This window comes from Argiope bruennichi, chromosome 2, assembly GCF_947563725.1.
Source record: "Argiope bruennichi chromosome 2, qqArgBrue1.1, whole genome shotgun sequence".
Classification (NCBI taxonomy): Eukaryota; Metazoa; Arthropoda; class Arachnida; order Araneae; family Araneidae; genus Argiope; species Argiope bruennichi.
This window is the reverse complement of record NC_079152.1, coordinates 7,368,703-7,388,955: the sequence shown is the minus strand read 5'-3', so window position 1 is coordinate 7,388,955 and position 20,253 is coordinate 7,368,703. Positions and strand designations below refer to the sequence as shown.

General features: G+C 33.3%; 1 protein-coding gene across 1 annotated transcript in view; it reads left to right on the top strand.

The window, feature by feature from the left end:
• Positions 1–20,253, top strand: part of LOC129961805 (P protein-like) — a 78,450-nt gene that overhangs the window by 28,029 nt on the left and 30,168 nt on the right. The window contains exons 4-5 of the mRNA XM_056075378.1: positions 15,168–15,306; positions 18,055–18,127. Coding sequence (XP_055931353.1) covers positions 15,168–15,306; positions 18,055–18,127 — 212 coding nt within the window. The remainder of the gene's footprint in view (positions 1–15,167; positions 15,307–18,054; positions 18,128–20,253) is intronic.

Below are 20,253 nucleotides of genomic sequence, written 5' to 3'. Positions count from 1 at the left end.
TTTATGCAATACACACCTATTTGCAATGTAGTAATACCGATGAAACGTAGAGTGGTGGCATCTCAATGCTAGACCTCAAAAAATAATCATTCTGTCATGGAAATGAGGAAAATTGCGCTCAGTTCCAAGTTGTCATGCGTTGGCTGAGGTAGTCGCAATCCGACCAGTAATATGCTCTATAGCTCTTTAACATCCAAGCACTTTTCAAGTGGCACTCCCTTTAACATCCAGACTTTCTCAGCCTGTCTCTGAAAGACATGGACTCTTCCTAGCTGAGGGACAGTTACCCCCCGCACTCTGAAGCAATAAAACTGTCGACGCTCTGCCTTGAATAATTGCCTTGCGGTTTTCGACAACGAGATTCATTTTCCATCGGCTTAAGAGTTTTATTCTAATGTATTTATATTTTTTAGTGTGAAATGTTTCGCTCATCATCTTTGTGGGGTATTTTTTTTTACAAAAATTTTTTTTTACAAAAAAAATTTGAAATTTATTCTATAATTTAGAAAATAGTTGCGTTTTTTTTTTCGTAAGTTTCATGTTAGGCTTCCAAACCATTTAAATAAAAACTGGCTTTACTAGCAATTTCAAAAACATCTTTGTTTCATTTAATTCTCAATAGGCTTTTACATTTTTTTGTTGCCAAAATTAAATAATATGTCATATATTACCATGTAAAATTTTTTTACATAGTAATGTATAACATACATTATACATATATCAATGCAATTACTACATTTTTTTTACATAGTATAGATGTCAATGCTTTTCAGTGATAAACAAGATAATGTTTTAAATCTTCATTTAATACCGAAATAAAAACAATCGTTGGATAAAAAAAAATGTTGTTGCTCTGTTTGAAAGATGTTTCGAAAATAATATGTTCTTTCAACATTGAGCTAAGATTTTTTTTTAATTGTCTTTAGCATTTTTTTTTAGTATAAACGATTATCTTTATTGAATTTTTAAATATAAAATATTATTTTACATTTTCGATAGTGTTACTAAGAGAAAAGTTTTAGAACTTTAATTAAATTTTTAAAAAAGTTTTTACATTTTTTTTTTTTTTTTTTTCCAAAACCTTACGCATTCTTGCTTTTACATTAAATAATCGAAAAAGAATGTAGAGTAAGTATAAATTCCAAAAATATCTTTATTTTGTCACTCATTTTTACTAATCTTTTAAAATATAACTATTAAAATTTTTTTCTAACCAAGGGAATATATTACGTCAAACGTTATATATCTCATCTATCGAATTGTTTCGATAGATGAGATAACATATTTTTAAAACTTCATTTAATACCTTCCTTTAGTTTTCAGCCTGAACATTTTACTAAAACATTACATTCTTCATAAACTAAATATGAAGATTTAACACATTTAAAATTACATTAATCATAAATATTACTTTTTTAGTATGAACTGTCATGTTGAATTTTTCAAGCTGAATTTCTGATTTTTAAATGTTATGTGAAGTTTTCTATAGTATTGTTAAGACAAGATAAATTTTTGAACGAAAGCTTCATATTAAATTTCCACATGAGGGAATCATTTGCAAATTTTTGATAATATGCAGAGACGGCGGTAGCAGGGGGGCAATTGCCCCCCTGTCGGCGAGAAATTCAGAGTTTCGTCGGCAAAAGTGTTCACCATTTCCTAATTGTTGTAGAGAGTTGAGCATTATCGAATATGATTATTTAAAATCCACCTTAAAGTTAATGTATTGTAAACAATCGAAATACCCAAGTAATGGTTAAAGTGCTTTGGCTATATTTGGTAAAATCGATTGGGAGTAGGTCAATAATATGCCGTATTTTGCGGACAATTTTTGATAGACCAAACTAAGAACTGAATGTAATGGATGTCAAAGACGTTAAGTTCGCAGATTTTCAGACATCTGATTCAAATGTCTTTCATTAAGCTATAATTTGTACTACTTTTGGCAATATAACCGACAAGGTAACAAGTGAATAAGATATTGACAAGGTGATATTCTCATTTTGCTAGCAATTTTTGGTCGGTCGACTAAACTCAATGCGGTGAGTTCCGAAGATATTAAATCTGCAGATTTTCAGACATTTGATTTAAATGTCGTTCATTTAGCTTATAATTTGCATTAGATTTGGCAATATATCTGACAAGACAATAAGATACCGCATTCTGCCGATAGCGTTTGGGCGGCCGACTATGAATTAAATATGATGAATGTCGAAGAATATATCCACAGATTTTCAGACGTTTGATTCAAATGTCGTTCATCAAGCTTTTAATTTGCACTACTTTTGGCAATATAACCGACAAGACGACATGTGTATAAAACATGGCATGTCGCATTTTGTCAAAAAATTTTGATCGGTTGACTAAGAATTCAATGCGAAGGGATGTCGAGGAGTCCAAATTCTCAGTCATTTTATTTAGATGTCATAATGTTCATTCAGCATATAATTGATACTATGTTTAGCAGAATATTCAATAATCTGGCAAATGAATACGACGTCACATATTTTCCGACTAATCTTTATCCTTCGGCTACGATTTTATCATAGATTATGAAAAAAAAAAAAAAAGTTTTCATCGGACATTTCGATTACCTACCAGTGGAATTATTAGAGAAATTGAAGCTTTTATATTATTCATGAATAGGACGATAGAGTTGTTTTCCATAATTCATAATTCAAATCTAAAATTAATCATCTTCTTATACATATAATTATTTCCTCGGTTACGAATTGATAAATTTATTTTATTCATTTCACTATGAGAATTGCCTGACTAAAATCTAGTTAATGGTTAAACTAAATTAGAATAAAAAAAAAAAATTTTTTTTTTACACTCTTGTGAGTATGCATGCTATGAAGAGTTATTTTGCTGTAACCAAATTATGTGAATTCCTTATAAATCATTTGAGTAAGTAAATTGTATGATTGTAAATTAAATTATTTAACAGTAAAATATCTGTTTTCTTTTGCAATCTAATTTATCAGGCTACAATTATTACACTAAAGAAATATTACCGATTGCAGTTGACGACAAAAAAATGTTTTTGGTATGGTAGCTTTTTAGCTACACTAAAAGAGTTTATCCAAGTATGCACTAAGTTTTTAAAAAAATAAATTACTACTTAAATGCTTAATACTCTGCATTCAATATTATGACTATGTAATCGGAGAACGTATCATTTATATATACTTTTCTTTCAATTACTATTATCGGCAAAAAGTATATAATTTCAGATGCTCCTAAATTCTTGATAGACTTTGAATAAAGCTGTTTTTGTAAAAAAATGATTAAAATGGTTATTCTTAGAATATTTATAAATAACACATTAACCCCTTGATATACGAATTTACTTAATTTCCTAATTAGATGGCAGATCTTATTTAGGACAATTATCGTGATCTTAATCCCCAGAAAAATATAAAGGTATTTGAGGTAATGATGCGTTTTCAAGTGATTTTAGCGTTTTAAATTACTTAATACTTTTCCTTAATTGCAGATTTAAAAATTGTATATAAAGGGGTTAAGAAAAGCCAATGCATGCAACTGAGGGGATAAAACTCGCCTTTAGCTAGGAATATTAGCTTGTAATAACTTCGAATTAAGAAAATACTTAATAGTGCATTGAATAGTCAGTAAGTACATAAATAAAAATGAAGATAGGTGAATTCATGTTCAAGATCTAATTTTTTTTTCAAATAAAATGTATTGGTTTTTTTAAGTCTAAATATATATAGATAAATAAATACAAAGGGGATCTAACGTTTAAGCAGTCCATTTTTCATATCTTACATAAAATAGTAAGTTTGTACATATATTTACGAAATATTTTCTCCGGCCTTCTTAAAAAACAACATATTGTATCTTTTCTGCATTCTCTATTGTTCGTGTCCGAACTATAGTAAATTTTTGTGGAGTAGGCGCACTTATTTTCCTCGGATTCGAAACACATCTTAATCTTTGCTCGTTGTTGCAATCCTTACGCAACAAATATTTTAGGGAGGGGACTAAGCAGAAAAATCAGTTTTGGGGGGAAAACATCGAATATTTTTTATTTATTATTCTGGATTTCTAAAACAGTTACTTTTTTAAAACTTTTTGTTTCAACATTCATTTTATATAGCTTCTGATATAAAATAGTAAGAGTATGCATTTGTCCATTTAGCATGACACGTCATTCTAGTATAATCTGTGTTTCTATCTATATAATACAATCATGGAATATGACTATATTTTTTTCTAAAATTAGATCGCAGAGAAATTAAATCTCAAGAGTCTCAAAAAAATAGACTCAAATATTGACAGTTTTTTGATGGTTAGTAAAAGAAACTGAGAACCCGTTTTTTTACAAATACCTTGATAAAGTTTTAACAATGAAAAAAAAAGAATCAGCATCTGAATAAAAAAGAATTAAATAATACTTGATTTTCTTTAATTAAATGTTAAATTAATTATTACGAGTTATTTTGAAGCCAAATTAGAAATATGGTGCTTGCCCCCCCCCCTGTCGGATTTGTTTTGCCCCCCCCCCCCCGTCGGCAAATCTCTACCGCCACCTCTGATAATATGTACATTATATAACATTTTTTGACTCCTCATCTCTATCTCCTGCTTCTTTGTTTCATCTCCTGCTTCTTTGCTTAGAATAAACGAGAGATCAGCTACAGTATCATTTTTTGGCTAACCATCATCTTCGCTGATAGATCACTGTCAGTTTCATCAGAATCAAATAAAATTGCTTTAATTTCTTCTTCAGTGTATTCACGATTTCTTTTACTCATAATGAAGAAATAATAAGCGTTTCAATGGAAAAATTATTCTGATAATCCAAACACCCGATTCACAGTACATAAAATAAAGAGTAGAAATTCACAACTGAAGAGAAATTTTCAGAATGGCATTCTAAAAAGGAACTCAGTATTTATATAACTTATCTCACTCTTTGAAGCTTGCGATAAAGAATACTCCCAATCTTCTTCTTCTTTTTTTTTTTTTTTTTTTTTGTCTTTTAATTCTATTTTAAAAGCGGTAGTTTGTACACGGCCTCAGAATTTCCGACAGTCCTTTGATGAAAGAATAAGATGCTTGGAGTGTAAAACGACTTCCTTCCATAGTAACAAGTATTGCTACCCATTTTGTGAGAAAACTGCGATGTGAATAGGCCGCATTGACAATGCAATGGTTTGTCTTTATATCATTACAATAGTCTTACTACTGAAAAGGGTTTCTGATGCTTGTCCGAAAAATAAACAACGTGTCGGTATCCTTATATATCATTCATCGTTACCAGAGAACTTCAGTGGAAAATTTCTTTTATAAATGGCCATAAAATCTTTCCAATTTTGAGCTAACAACACGTGAAAATAGAAACTAAAACCCTTTCAAAATACAAAATATACGCCAATAACCTATTTAGTGAATTCCTCCTCAACCCCTACCGCCCTAAGGCACAGGGGAAACTACTGTGAAAAAGCCGCGATTGTCGAAGATAACGAGGACCTCCTGGAGTGTTCAATAGAGTAGCCACTTTTAATGGCAATGGTTTATTTATATATATATATATATATATATATATATATAATATATATATGTGGGAAGCGCTGACAGATCCCGTATCCTGTATGGCGCCATGCTGGCCATGTTGCGTCACGTCATTAATCACGTGATGCTTTCCCGCCATTATTGGCAGACGAGAGTTAGGCAGTGAGACTGCAAGACGTGCAGCTCACGCTCATGTATCTTTTATGTTCTATGTAGTAATGTTTTGTCCTTTGTACTTTAATCTTAATAAATATATTTCAAATATTAATGCTGGTCGTTGCCTTTTCCCACATTTTTGGGGGCTCGGCCTTTCTCGTGAATACCCCTAGCAAATCCCGCCAAATTGTTGAAAAGCTGTGGACGTTAGTACAATTTAAGACGTTAAATTGATGCTAAGAATTTTGATAAGAGTGGATTTTTGCCGTGGATATTTTAATGGACGTTAGTGCATGTTTTTCATGGATAACATTGAAGTGAAAAAGTGATAACTTTCAAGTTTCGTGTTCTTGTGCAACTGTGCTGACATATACTGGCTGCTTTAAAAAAAAGGAACATTTAAGAGTGAATAATTCGACTGCTCCCAACCAGGTAGGCGCAATTTTTTCCCAAGTTTGTAATTTATAGTATAGTACGTTACTTTATTCCATTCTCCCTTTAAATTTTAATCCCGCGTGAATGTGCATTAGTTCTGTTTTAATTCATTACAATGTCTTTAAAACTAGGCGATATTCAATTAATCGCTAACTCCCTTAAATATGCAAAAACTAATTCAGTAAAATTGCTTAACTCTGTGTTAGGTTACAGTAATTTTGACCATTCTTCTCGAAAAAGAATGAGAAATTTTGAAAGATTTGAAAATTTGGATGTAGAAAAACATAAACAAGAGTTGTTGAATAATTTTTCTTTATCTGATTTTATCTCCGTTTCTGATTTATTACATTTAGAAGTAAACGAAAGTAACAAAAATGATTTGTGTGAAAATATTTTTAAAGCCCTAAATAATTTAGATGAATTTCGGAACTCGCTAGACATTAGTTTTTTATCGGAAACAGAAGAAAAACCTTTATCTCCTCAACAGATTTCTGAAACCGAAAGTTCAACAAGTAATGGGGGTAATAATTCTTCCTTCCCCATCCCCGTAACTTCAGACGAAACATTAATAAATAACAGTCAGGCATTAATTACTGGCGCCAAAAGGGAATCACTCGAAAATGATCCCTCGAATAAACAAACGATGAATGAAATAAACCTTCAGTTTTGTTTTTTATTACGCGATCTCTGTAGTAGTTGTAGAAACTTCACAGGAAATGATTCCTATTCGATTAAAAGTTTTTTTTTGTGATGTTGAAGAGAATTTTTCGCTTTTTCCTTCTTTAAGCGAACAACAAAAATTAATCTTTGCCAAGAGGTTAGTTTCCGGTACTGCTAAATCTTTTTTATTCTCCCAAAGAAATCTAAATTCCTATCAAGCTTTTAAAAGTGCATTAATTAATGAATTTTCCGATAAAGTAACTTCGATTGAAATACATAAACAACTAGAAAGACGTAAAATGCGCTCGAATGAAACTTTTATGCAGTATTTTATTGCCATGCGTGAAATTGCGAATCAGTCTGAAACCCTTATTGATGAATGTTCTGTTATTCAATACACAATAAATGGGATACAGGGTTCCGCTTCTGATAAAATTATTCTTTATGGTGCAAAATGTTATTCTGAGTTTAAAGAAAAATTACGAATTTTCGAAACTATCGTAAGTGCAATGAACGCAAATAATTCAAAGATGTCGTATTCTAGATATGCTAATGACGGCCAAAGACGTGATACAATACATAAAATCCCTGTCCAACAAAGAGAATCAAAATCGAATTTTAGTAATCCGACTAACAGTAACATGCGTTGTTTTAATTGTAACGATTTTGGACATATCGCAAAGTCTTGCCCTAATCGTAATCGTGGTCCTAAATGTCTTTCTTGTAATTTTTTCGGACATAAATCTTCCGATTGTCATCGTACTACTCGGAATGACAGTTCTACCCCACGGGATAATGTCAACACTTTACATTTATTGCATTCTCCGTCGAATATGCATAAAGAGGTTGTTATTCTTAATAATACACTTTCCGGATTAGTCGATACTGGTAGTTTTTCGACACTTCTCAAACATTCTGCATGGATTAAACTAGGATCGCCGCCGTTGACGAGTAACAAGATGACACTAACTGGATTCGGTTTTTCCCAAACTAAAATAATAGGTTCCTTTGAATCTGAAATTATTATTGACAAACAAAGTTTTCCTGTTTTTATTTCTGTGGTACCTAATAATTGTACTACTTATGACCTAATAATAGGTTGCGACGTAATAAATCAGGCAAATTTGACAATTAAACCTGACGGTGTTGTATTTTCCAAAATTTCTAAATCTGATGATCCTGTTGAAACTGACAGTTTTATAATGGCTATTTCTGCCGAAACTCCCACGTTTGATATAGGTCCGAATATTTCTAAACAAACTCGCAATGAGGTTGAACAGATTTTGTTAGCCTATAAACCTAACAAAACTAAAACCACGAACATCGCACTTGATATAACGCTTACTGACGATGAGCCAATTTTCCACTCTCCTCGACGTTTACCCTTTGCCGAACGTGATATAGTAAATGCGCAGATAGACGAGTGGTTAAAAAATGGAATTATAGAACCATGTTCTTCACCCTATGCTAGTCAAGTTGTCGTAGTTCGTAAGAAAGATGGAAAACATAGAGTCTGTATAGATTATAGAAAATTAAATCGTAAATTAGTTAAAGACCATTATCCACTACCATTAATTGATGACATTTTAGATCGTCTTCAAAATGCTAAAATTTTCAGTACTCTCGATTTGCGTAACGGATTTTTTCATGTGCCGGTAAAAGAAAAAAGTCGTTGTTACACCAGTTTCGTCACAAATACAGGTCAATTTCAATTCCGTTATATGCCATTCGGTTTAAGTTCATGTCCTCCTGTCTTTATGCGATACATAAATGCCGTTTTTCGTGATCTTATTGCAAAAGGCATTGTCCTCCCGTATATGGATGACATCGTCATTCCCGCAAATAATGAATCTGAGGCTCTCGAACGCCTTAACACTGTTCTAAAAGTAGCTCGCGATTATGGACTAGATATAAACTTTAAAAAATGTCAATTTTTGCATAGTCAGATTGAATTTTTGGGTCACGTAGTAGAACACGGCAAATTGCTCCCTTCACCCTCCAAAACTAAAGCCGTTCTTAATTATCCTGAGTTAAAAAATGCAAAAGACGTACAACGTTTTCTAGGTCTTACGGGATACTTTAGAAAATTTATTCCCTCATACTCTACTATAGCAAAACCACTTAGTGATCTTCTTCGTAAGGACAGCCCCTTTCTATTTCAAGCTCAGCAAAAAACTGCGTTTTTACGCTTAAAACAGTTACTTTCTGATAAACCCGTTTTAACTATTTTTAATCAAGGCAGTCCCATTGAAATTCATACAGACGCGTCAATTGATGGCTTGGGGGCAGTCCTACTACAAAAATCCAAAGATGATAACAAATTCCATCCAGTGTGTTATATGTCCAAGAAAACGTCTGACAGCGAAAGAAAATACACCAGCTATGAACTGGAGGTACTCGCCATTGTAGAAGCTCTTAAAAAAATTCCGAATTTACATCCTCGGATCACACTTTAAAATTATCACTGACTGTAATGCATTCGTCAAAACGTTAAATAAAAAAGAAATGAATTCCCGCATTTCGCGATGGGCATTATACCTTCAGGATTTTGACTACGAAATAGAGCATCGAACCGGTTCAAAGATGACTCATGTCGACGCTCTTAGCCGAAGCCCATGCTGCATGATCATTCAAGACTGTGTCAATCTTCAAATTTTCAGAGCTCAACAGACAGATGAGCATATTACAGCTATAAAAGCATTACTTCAAAATGCACCTTACGAGAACTACATAGTCAAAAACAACATTTTATATAAGAACTTAGACGGAATCGATTTATTTGTCGTACCTGATGATATGCAGGCCAACATTATTAAATCCTGTCATGAACGAGGCCATTTTGCAGTAAAACGCACGCAGGAAATGTTAAACAAAGAATTCTTTATTCCGAACTTGAAAGAGAAAATTGAACGATGCATACGCAACTGTGTAACATGCATTCTAAATAACAGAAAACGTGGCAAATTAGATGGCACTTTGCATCCACTTGACAAAGACGATACTCCCTTCATACATACCATATTGATCATTTGGGTCCTCTTCCCAGCACTTCTAAGAAATATAAGCATATTCTGGCAATAATCGATTCCTTTACGAAGTTTGTGTGGCTTTACCCGACCAAGTCCACCGACACCGCTGAAGTTCTCAATAAGCTCGAATGCCAAAGATCAGTTTTCGGTAATCCTTCAAGGATTATTACGGACAGAGGTACCGCTTTCACATCTACGTCATTCAAAGAATATTGTGAACATCAGCATATCACCCATATTGCTATTACAGCTGGACTTCCTAGATCAAACGGTCAGGTAGAAAGACTTAATTCTACTATCATATCTGTACTCTCCAAGCTATCCATAGAAAACCCTGAGAAATGGTATAGCCATGTTGCTTCCGTTCAGCAAATTATTAATTCTACATTTCAACGAAGTATCAATTCTACTCCATTCGAAATTCTGTTTGGAACTAAAATGAAATCTGAGCATGATATAAAAATCCTCGAAATCGTCAACGAAGAGATCCAGTCTGCATTTCTCCAACAGCGTGATGAGCTCCGTAAAGATGCAAAACAACAAATCCTCAAAATCCAAGAAGAAAATCGCCGTACCTACAATCTGCGTAGGAAACATGCTCAAAAATTTCAATTGAATGATCTCGTCGCAATCAAGCGCACTCAATTTGGCCCTGGTCTGAAATTGAAACAAAAATTTCTCGGACCATATAAAGTGATCAAAATTAAAGCAAACGACACATACGATGTTGAAAAGTATGATTTCTTCGATGGACCATCCAAAACTTCAACTTGTGCAGAATATATGAAACCATGGTCCAGCAATATAGAACATATCACTTGAATTGTGTTTCAAAAGAAAACACTGAACACTACTTAAAGAGAAAGAGAACTATTTTCCTTCTTTTTGTGTGTGTATATTTGGACGATATAGACTTTGATTTTTTTTTCTCTGTTTATTTTGTGTTTTTATATTTTTATATGTTCAACACTAATATTATTTTTATTTTTAGTTAGTTATTCGATATTTCCAGTGTACGCTATTGTATTGCTATATACTTATGCTGTCACGGATGGTATGACTATTTTATTTGTTTTATCTTGTGAATATTTCAATTTTACAAATTATTTTCCTGTATTTGCTGTTTGTTTTATATATTTACTTCATTGTACTGTATACCATAAGGCGAGGTCGCCTATGCTGTCATGATGGCCGATGTGGGAAGCGCTGACAGATCCCGTATCCTGTATGGCGCCATGCTGGCCATGTTGCGTCACGTCATTAATCACGTGATGCTTTCCCGCCATTATTGGCAGACGAGAGTTAGGCAGTGAGACTGCAAGACGTGCAGCTCACGCTCATGTATCTTTTATGTTCTATGTAGTAATGTTTTGTCCTTTGTACTTTAATCTTAATATATTTCAAATATTAATGCTGGTCGTTGCCTTTTCCCATATATATATATATATATATATATATATATATATATATATATATAATAAAAATATCTTGTCACGGTGTTTGTGTTCGTACTCCTCCGAAACGGCTCGACCGATTTTTATGAAATTTATGTATATTTGGTAGGTATGAGAATAGGTCTTAAAGTATATTTCATAACGCTAGGTAATTAGGGTGACCCTATCCACGTTCACCCTACGATGATGAGATCAACGATTGTTTGAAATCATCGCTACTGTGGAGTAATGTTGAAAAGGTCCAGCTAAAAATAAAAATGCGCGTCCAAATGCTACAAGATCCATCTTCTGGCACATTCTCGGACCAATTGTTACATATCGGCGATGGAAAAGTTGCTGTTTATGAAAATACTGGTTGCATAAAATTGCTCACTCATTTCTGCACTATCGTTGATTCGCAAAATGCTCTCATTGACCGCATATTTCCCAATGTACGCACACAATACATAAATCATGCGTATCTGGCAGAAAGATCCATTTTGGGTGCAAAAAATGGGGACGTCGACGATTTAAACTTCAAGATACAGCAGTCGTTGCCAGGCGACTTGGTATCCTACAAATCGATCAATACAGTTTGCGATGCTAACGAAGCTGTAAATTATCCAACAGTTTTTGAACCCACTGGATTTGACCGGCATGTCACCACACCTTCTACGACTGAAAGTTGGATCTCCTGTTATTTTACTTCAGAATTTGAACGCACCACGGCTGTGCAATGGCACAAGATTGGTCATTAAAAAATTGATGACAAATATTATCGAAGCCACCATTTTGAATGGCGAATTCCGTGCCGAAAATGTTTTGCTGCATCGAATTAAAATGATTCTCACAGACGTGCCAATTGAATTCAAATGCGTTCAATTTCCTATTAGATTGGCATTCGCAACGACATTCAATAAGTCGCAAGGTCAAACGATGTCTGTTTGCTGCTTAGATTTGGGCACACCATGTTTTTCACATGTTCTCGCGTGGGAAAACCATCGAGTTTATTTGTGTTGACTAAAGAGGGACTGTCAAAAAATATCGTACATTCAATTGATCTTCGAAATGAATATTAATTTTTTTTATTTCATTTTTATACTTTAGGATAAAAAATATATTACTTTTTTTCACTTCACTTTACTTTTAACTTTTAAGAGATCAAACAATATATATGTTTGTTACATTAATGAAATACATTGTATTGAGAAATGAATGGTTGGTGTTTTTTATCGGCGATCATCGTCTAAAGCATTCCATTCCTCTTTCTGTCATAGATCCCATCCCCAAATACTTACAATACATTCGTTATTTTTTAATTAACAACCAAAATATTCACCAGAAATAATTTATATGGCAGAACAACGTTTGCCGGGTCCGCTAGTATAATATAATATTTGAATGCAGTTTTAATTTTTTTTTTTTTTTTTTTCTTTTACTGCATTTAGAAACAGCGGTTTTTCAACTTGCAAACATTCTTACTTTTTATAAAAAGGATTTCTAAATAAGATCATTCAACCATTGATTTTCCTGAATCAGTTGAACGATGATATACTTTTGTTGGAAATGGCAAAAAACATTTTGAATTTGTTCTAACGCTGAAAACCCCGAATAAATAATTTTTCGAATCAGAGTAAATATTTTAATTAATCGGTTATAATATTGACGATATATTTAGTATGTATTTTATCTCCGTGCATTTTCATGTTATATATAAATTTTCAGAGACAATCACTACGCATAATATTTCCAAAGAGCACGAAAAATTTTTCATTTCTTTCCCTAATATGTTACAGTTAACAATAGTTAATGTACCATGCAGTTTTCTACGATTCATGTCGGAGCTATTAAGATAGGTATTTAAGAAAAGCATAATTCCAGGAAGTGTTACTCTGCTAATGGCCAGGAAAGCTACGGTTCTTTTATATAAAGAAAGAGGAAGCTGATCCAACAATAAAGAAATGAAGTCGGAAGTGACTAAGTTGTAAATGTTATGCCATCAAAAACATAACTTGTAAAAAATACCAAGTCTCCCAACTCAGTTCTTCTGTCGTAAAAAGTTGTGAGATCCATGTAATACCAAGTCGGTCAATTTATCCAGTCCCTACTTAAGGGTCCTTCTGCCTTAAGTTATTACGTAATTAGCTAACCTAACATCTTATAGTGACCATATCAATATTAAAAATCTTCTATGGTTTAAATTTCCTATTAGATTCTGCCAGATTCATTATCTGAAATTCACGCATCACGTTTGCAGCTTCCACAGTTTCAAATTGAATTATTTCAAATTAGATACAAACCTGTAATGTTGCTTCCCAATGCGAATAGTGTCATCATAAGAATGACCGTCTTACAGTAATCTGTATTGGATGCTGTCGGATGCCGAGCCAGTGATCCCAGAGCTTGGTGACAAATTTGGCGACCATTTGGCAACGAATTTGCCGACAAAATGGATAATGCTCGAAACTTCGAGAAATTGATCGATCCGTCCATTATTACACGCATATTTTAGTTTTTCCTTGATTTATACACTAAACACTAGTAGTATTCTAAATTTGAAGCTTGTATGTCTGCTAGAAGTGCCTTAGAGTTTTGATGATCGGCCAGTCAATGACAAAATTCACAAACTTTGACTAGTTATAACTCTTAAACTATTGGTTCAAATTTAATGAAATTTGAAATATATCGTGTTTATATAATGCCTGCTTAGTTACTGAAAATTCAGACTTCTAGTTTGATCCACAATAAAGTTATAGGGGGTTGAAAATGGCCTGAACTGCTTCGAGAAAAGGATGGTACGGCCGTGCCGCTTGGTTTTGCTCGACTTGGCGGGGGCACTGCCGTGCCCCCAGATATTTTCAAGTGACAACCTTTGTTGACAAGAGGTTGCTTGCAAATTTATCACTTAAAGGTACAGATATTTAAAAATTTTCAGATGTTTAGCATAATGTAAAAACTCGAATTAAATGTAGAATTTTTTTTTTTTTTTTCAAAATCTTTTGTTTCCGGTTTCAAAATCAAAAATCTCCGAATTTTTTGGGGCCAGAAGCCATGTCAGAAAATTTCAATTAAATTTAAGTGATTCCCTTTTTTTTTTTTGTATTACTAACTTAAATTATTTTAATATGTTACAAGAGAATTTTACTAATTTAAAATTAAGTTTTGAAATACCACCAAGAGAGTTTTTATTTTATTAATGCATTAAAAATGCGAATTAAAATTTCAAATTCTACTACAAATAACACAATAAACATGTTTATTTCCTTTTTTCGTTTGATATTATTTGCCTCGTGTCCCAATGAATTTCGTAGTCGATAGAGAATGATAACATTGACGATACCTTACTGAAAATCGCTTTGTTTTTCATGAATGAGAGAAAATAATAGAAAGCAGAAAATGTTACTTTATTTTTAAAAAAAAAATTATTTGCATAAGCAATTATGTCATTATTTCATTCTATAATCAACTATTTGAAATGACAAAACTTAAATTGCGTTTTGGAAACTGCAAATATTCTTTCCAATTTCTCTGCACAATCGATGACGGACTGTTTGAAAGGGAACATGGACAGTACTTGCCGCCTATTCGCTCCCTTTGATATCGGAGCATTTTACCGATATTTTGTTACCTCTGTACTTCCATTCGGATTCTACACTTTTTCTTCCTTAAAACCGTACATTTACGATCACTCCACACGATATCAATGAAGTAATATAGCACAAAAATCTCATTAATGGGAGAAGCGGGTCAAAGTGACGTGGTGCGGACTGGAATAATAGGCAACTCTTATTAATATCTCAATCTATTTTTATAACTCCATTTGGATTCGATTTTCTTTAATTGGGAAAATACTAAAGCGTCTTCTTAAGAAACTATGATATATTCTTTATTCCAAAGGTTGATTCTTTTATAGAGATGAAGAAGGAGAGTTGGTCGATTCCTTGTCCACAATTCGGTCCAGTGATGATGTTAACCGAGAAAACTCCAGATTTCGAGGAATTTTGAAGCCTGTGAAGCTCGTTTTACTTTCAGCTGTGATGCTATTCTGCGTGGTGAGTAACATACCTTTCGTGAAATCCATTCTTCAAAGAAATTATTCATTTATATTCAAAGGGATTATAACTCGCGTGGAATTTTAATATTTAATTGGTCTGACAGTGGAACGTAACTAGAAGGGTCAATATATTAAAATGGATGTTAGTGTTTTCGTATATTTTCGGAGCAAAGTACAAGGTAGAAAAAAAATAACTTCGGTGACATCTGCAGCTAAAACGAATGAAGGAAATGAAACCACATTCCACATACAGACTGTGGAAGGCATAAGAAAATGTATTCCGCAAAAAAAGTACCAAAAATTGCCGATAGGGGAAATATTGGCTCTATGGAAGTACAGTTATGAATGAATTCACGAAACTCAAAGAAAATAATTTTTCATTCATCAACATCAAGCTCCTTGGAAGCCGCGTAATATTTTCAATATTCCGACCTTCCCTGTGTACAACATATTGCCTATGGTGTAAGATGTTCTTCACTGCTACATGTAAACACAGTTTCGATGTTTATAACAGCCCGTCTTGTGTTCTATTTCAAGACATGTAAGTTTGCTTAATAACATCCACGGCATTGCATTACACTGTCTAGTGTAGAACAGTTTCACCAGTAATTATGCGTAAATTACCCATATTAAGCACACATCAACAGTCAAGAACATATCAATAGTCAAGAAGGAACTGCTAACAGGTCGTTTGCTCTTCCCTTTTTACAAGGAATTTTGCATAATCCATCTCGATATGCAAATTTCTTCGTTCGTACGTGAGAGCAGTACCCATATATCCTCTATCGGCAACTTTTAATACTATTTTTCCTGCGGGAAAATTCATCTTCAAATGTCTTCCACAGTCTGTATATAAAATTTGGTTTCATTTCACTCATTCATTTTAGCTGTAGAAGCCTCCAAACTGGGAAAGTTATTTTATGGCTACCCTGTAGTATGGTCACAAAGCTGTGTTGTCCTGAAATTCAAACAGTCCATTCTGCGGAAGCACAAAAAATGAGCATGAATGAAAACATATCTTGTTTATTAGCAGCATCGCTGGCAAGCATTTCTACACTTCAAGGATTTGCTATTACATATAATTGAACCCAGCAAATGATACAAGCTGAAAAGTATCGATGGACCGACTGGCATTCACTTATGGATAGATTCTGTTCGAATCTGCCCTTTTGCTGGAAATAGGCATTATGTAAGCCAGAAACTCCAATGATACTGTCAATTACATATGTTTATCCATCGTGTATTTTACCACTCCTTACAATTTTGACCATTTCAAAGTAGCTATGTATTGTGAGATTCACAGTTCAAAGCATTTCGGATTTTTTTCTTTTTCTCCCTTTACGTTTATTTCTATTAAATTTTATTTTCAAGGACATCACAGCTTTGTTTGATAATATTTTAACAAACTGGCCCAAAAGAAATTAAATTTTCTATTTAGGCTTCCAACCATTGTAGCTTGAATGCAAATTATTATTTGTTGGTTATATATTTTGCGAATAATCTAGGGAATTTTTTTTTTTTTTTCTAAAAGTCTCAAGTGCACTTAGATTATTTGTAATTGATTATCTAATGCTTATAAGGGAGTGTAACCTGAATATCATTCCCCAGTCTTATTCGTTGGTAGTCGCTCTGGATTAAATGACGGGGATTCTTGCACCACAAACAGTTTATTTTTGACATTCAAGACGAGGAGGGCACATAAATAAAAATACAGAAAACTATGCCTGCAGCGCAGTGCATCCATGGATATTTAATTTTAAACAATGTTGCCATTCACTAAGAAATCAATTTGATGGCATCAGAAATAAAACTGGTTGTCACACAAACTATAATAAAAGTAAATGTTATTAAAATACAAAGATTGTCAAAATAAAAACACATCCAAACGTTTGGGCTGGTTAGGCTAGCGTTTGTAGTTGGAAGGAGCTTTGGTTTTAAAATACAAATAAGCTTTGCTCCATGCATGCAGCTATAAAGCATGAGAAGGAGAGGAAGATATAATCAAATGCCGCATTGTATAAGGCCAGCTTGAAAAATTTTCTATGTTTGATATGAATGCCAGACACTAGTAGATATATCTACTACTAGCAATCATATTCAGTAACTGTAAGAACATATTTTCCTTTTATATAAAATGGAAGAAAAGCTTGTAATGTTTTACGGGATTTGAAACCCCTCCATAAAAATGCCTCTCTGGGAACTAAACGTATAACAATGTTACGCTGATGCCATGTCACTGTTAATAATCAATCTTAGCGAAATCTGTGTGATAAGATGATGATCGGAATCATCTTAATAGAACATCTGCTAATTTCTTAGATGGCTCTAGAGACATGCGGTTGAATATTAGTTTGAATCGAGGCTACATCATAACTCAGCCCCACCCTTGTGGTATATGGCTGATGTAGACCACAATGAATCCCAGCTAAAATTTTCTTGCACAAAAAAAATTGAATCATCGTAAACATTTCGCATTTCATAGGATTTATTTTTCGATGCTCATTTTCAGTTGATTTAAGAAAGCGGCAGTGTTAACTGCAACCACTCTGTTAATTCCTCTAACCAGTAACTCCTCAGTGTCTGCTGAGCCGCATGCCCAAGCTTTCCGCATCACTCTCGTAAAATTCAGTTCCTTGAGCCTAGGCGATATATTTCGCTTCAGCTTCATACAACTAACTAATAATAATAACTTCATCCATTCTAAATATTATCTTGAATTGTTTCAATCGTATTTATATGTTTCCAGGTGTCACTTAGTTTCATCAAGGTGCACGATGACAGCTGGAATTCGATAGCAGTAACAAGAGGAAAGCCAGTTCGTATCCTTTGAAAAGGCTTCCGCCGACGAAACATTGAAACTGTGTCTTGAACACTGGTTCAACTGATGTAGTATAAAGTGTGCATAAATGAAGAGGAGTCTCTGAAGAATCTTTTATTTGCAGTTGACTTGCACCATTCAATGAATGCTATTGAAATGATCTCAACATTTTCTTTTGGCATCAATAAGGATCAGAATAAATGGGAAAGCAGGGTCTCAAATGAATAGGTGGTGCTGTAAGCGAGATTTCGAGATACAACTGACGTCTCAGATTTTCTCAAACATAACTTTAATAGATTAACTTAGCTTTCATTATTTGGAGCAATTTCGTTTATAACTATTTTTTTCTGCTCTATCATAACGACTAAAAATATTTTGTCGGGAAAATCATGAATGTCGTACATCATGCGAATTGTAAATGAAATGAAATAATCTATTATTCCTGGTGAATAATTTGCTCAAAAAAGGTAGCTTGCGTAGTATTAACTTTTCTATGGTATATTTGTTAAAACTTTATTGACTGTCCATAATTCGAGAGAATAGTCCTCGGGCACATTTATTATTTAAAATGGGCCCGATTAAAGTGCCAGCCGTAACATGAGTAGGCGTTTCTAAATATTATTGTACAAAATTCAGATGAACTTTGGGGATTAATTTATTTGCCCAGATTATTTGCTTTTTGTGTTGTTAGACAATTTGTATGGAGTTCATTTTTTTATTTAAAAAATTCACCCTCTTATTTGATACGACAGAAAAATATCAATTGAATGAAATCGCTAGGTTAAAAAATTACTTTTTTTTTTTTTTTAATTACAGCCGGCCATTCCATTATCACAGAACTAAGCTGCATAAACAAGGGTTATTGTGACTAGCTGTTATGCTCATTAACTACCCAAATTTTTGCATAAGAAAACAACGGCCAACAAAAGTCCAAAGAATCTTCAAACTGTTAGTAAAAGGCTAGAAATCTTTTCCATTATTCCTTTTAATATTTTTAAATCTCCAGGGTATCGTAATATTGTGTTAAAATTACTATTTGCAGTGAGCCTTCCTCTAATTTCTTTCAGTTCGACACATTCTGTCACGTAGTGTTGGACTGACATATACATATACATTTGTTGTCTTGCATCCTTCTGAATCTGCAGAAGTATTCAGGAAATCTTTCATGCCATGATATAATTTGCTCTATCATTGGGTGAAGTATTCTTTTTATAATCTTTTTGCTCCAGTATGAATTTATACGTTATGTATTCATATGTTTTTCAAGTTCATGTCCTTTGCTTTACATGATCCAGCTATCCTGCCGCTGCATAGTCATTCTAATTTACTTCTTTATCATTTGGAATGATTTTGGGACTACAATATCTATTTGATCTTTCTGTGTAACCTTTTTCGCATATTCATCTGCTCTCTCGTTTCTGCATATTCCGATGTGAGACTTAATCCAGTTTAATCTAATCTATTTTTTCTCTTTAGCCTTTCTCAAGTTTTCTTTAAGTTTGCAATTTTTTTTTTTTTTTTTTGGTGTTCGTGGATTGTATTGCCTGAAGGGCTGACATAAAGCCTGAGAATATAGAGCATATATGCCAGTCTTCTAGCACTTCACAATAATCAACTGCCATTTTTATTGCTAAGACTTCGGCTTGGTAATTTGTAGAAAGATTTGAAATACGAATCTGATTTTTATCTATTTCCCTACCGTGGAAGTATATTATCATTGCCGCATTTATCCTTTTATCATCTTTGAATCCATCGGTGAATATTTCAATGTTCTCCTTTCTTGATCGTTTTGTTTGTAAGCTGAAGGTCAGCCAATTCGTTGGATGGATTTCAAGATTATCGTGTTCCATTTTATGTTATTCTTTACCAAATGTTTTATCCCCGATTGTTATATTTTCTTTTTTGACTTTCAGTTTGAAACGGAAGTACATTTCCATGGCCCGAAGATCCATGGGTAGGATCCCAGCTATGACTTGAAATGCCTCAGTTTGTAAAAATTTACCGTCTTAGCATATTCAAAATGGGTATGCTACGGAATAAAAGCGGAAGTGAATATCCTATTTCGAAGTCAATGTCAAAGAAAAGCAATTTTTTAATCTTAATTGGAACAGTGGCAAAAGCACATAA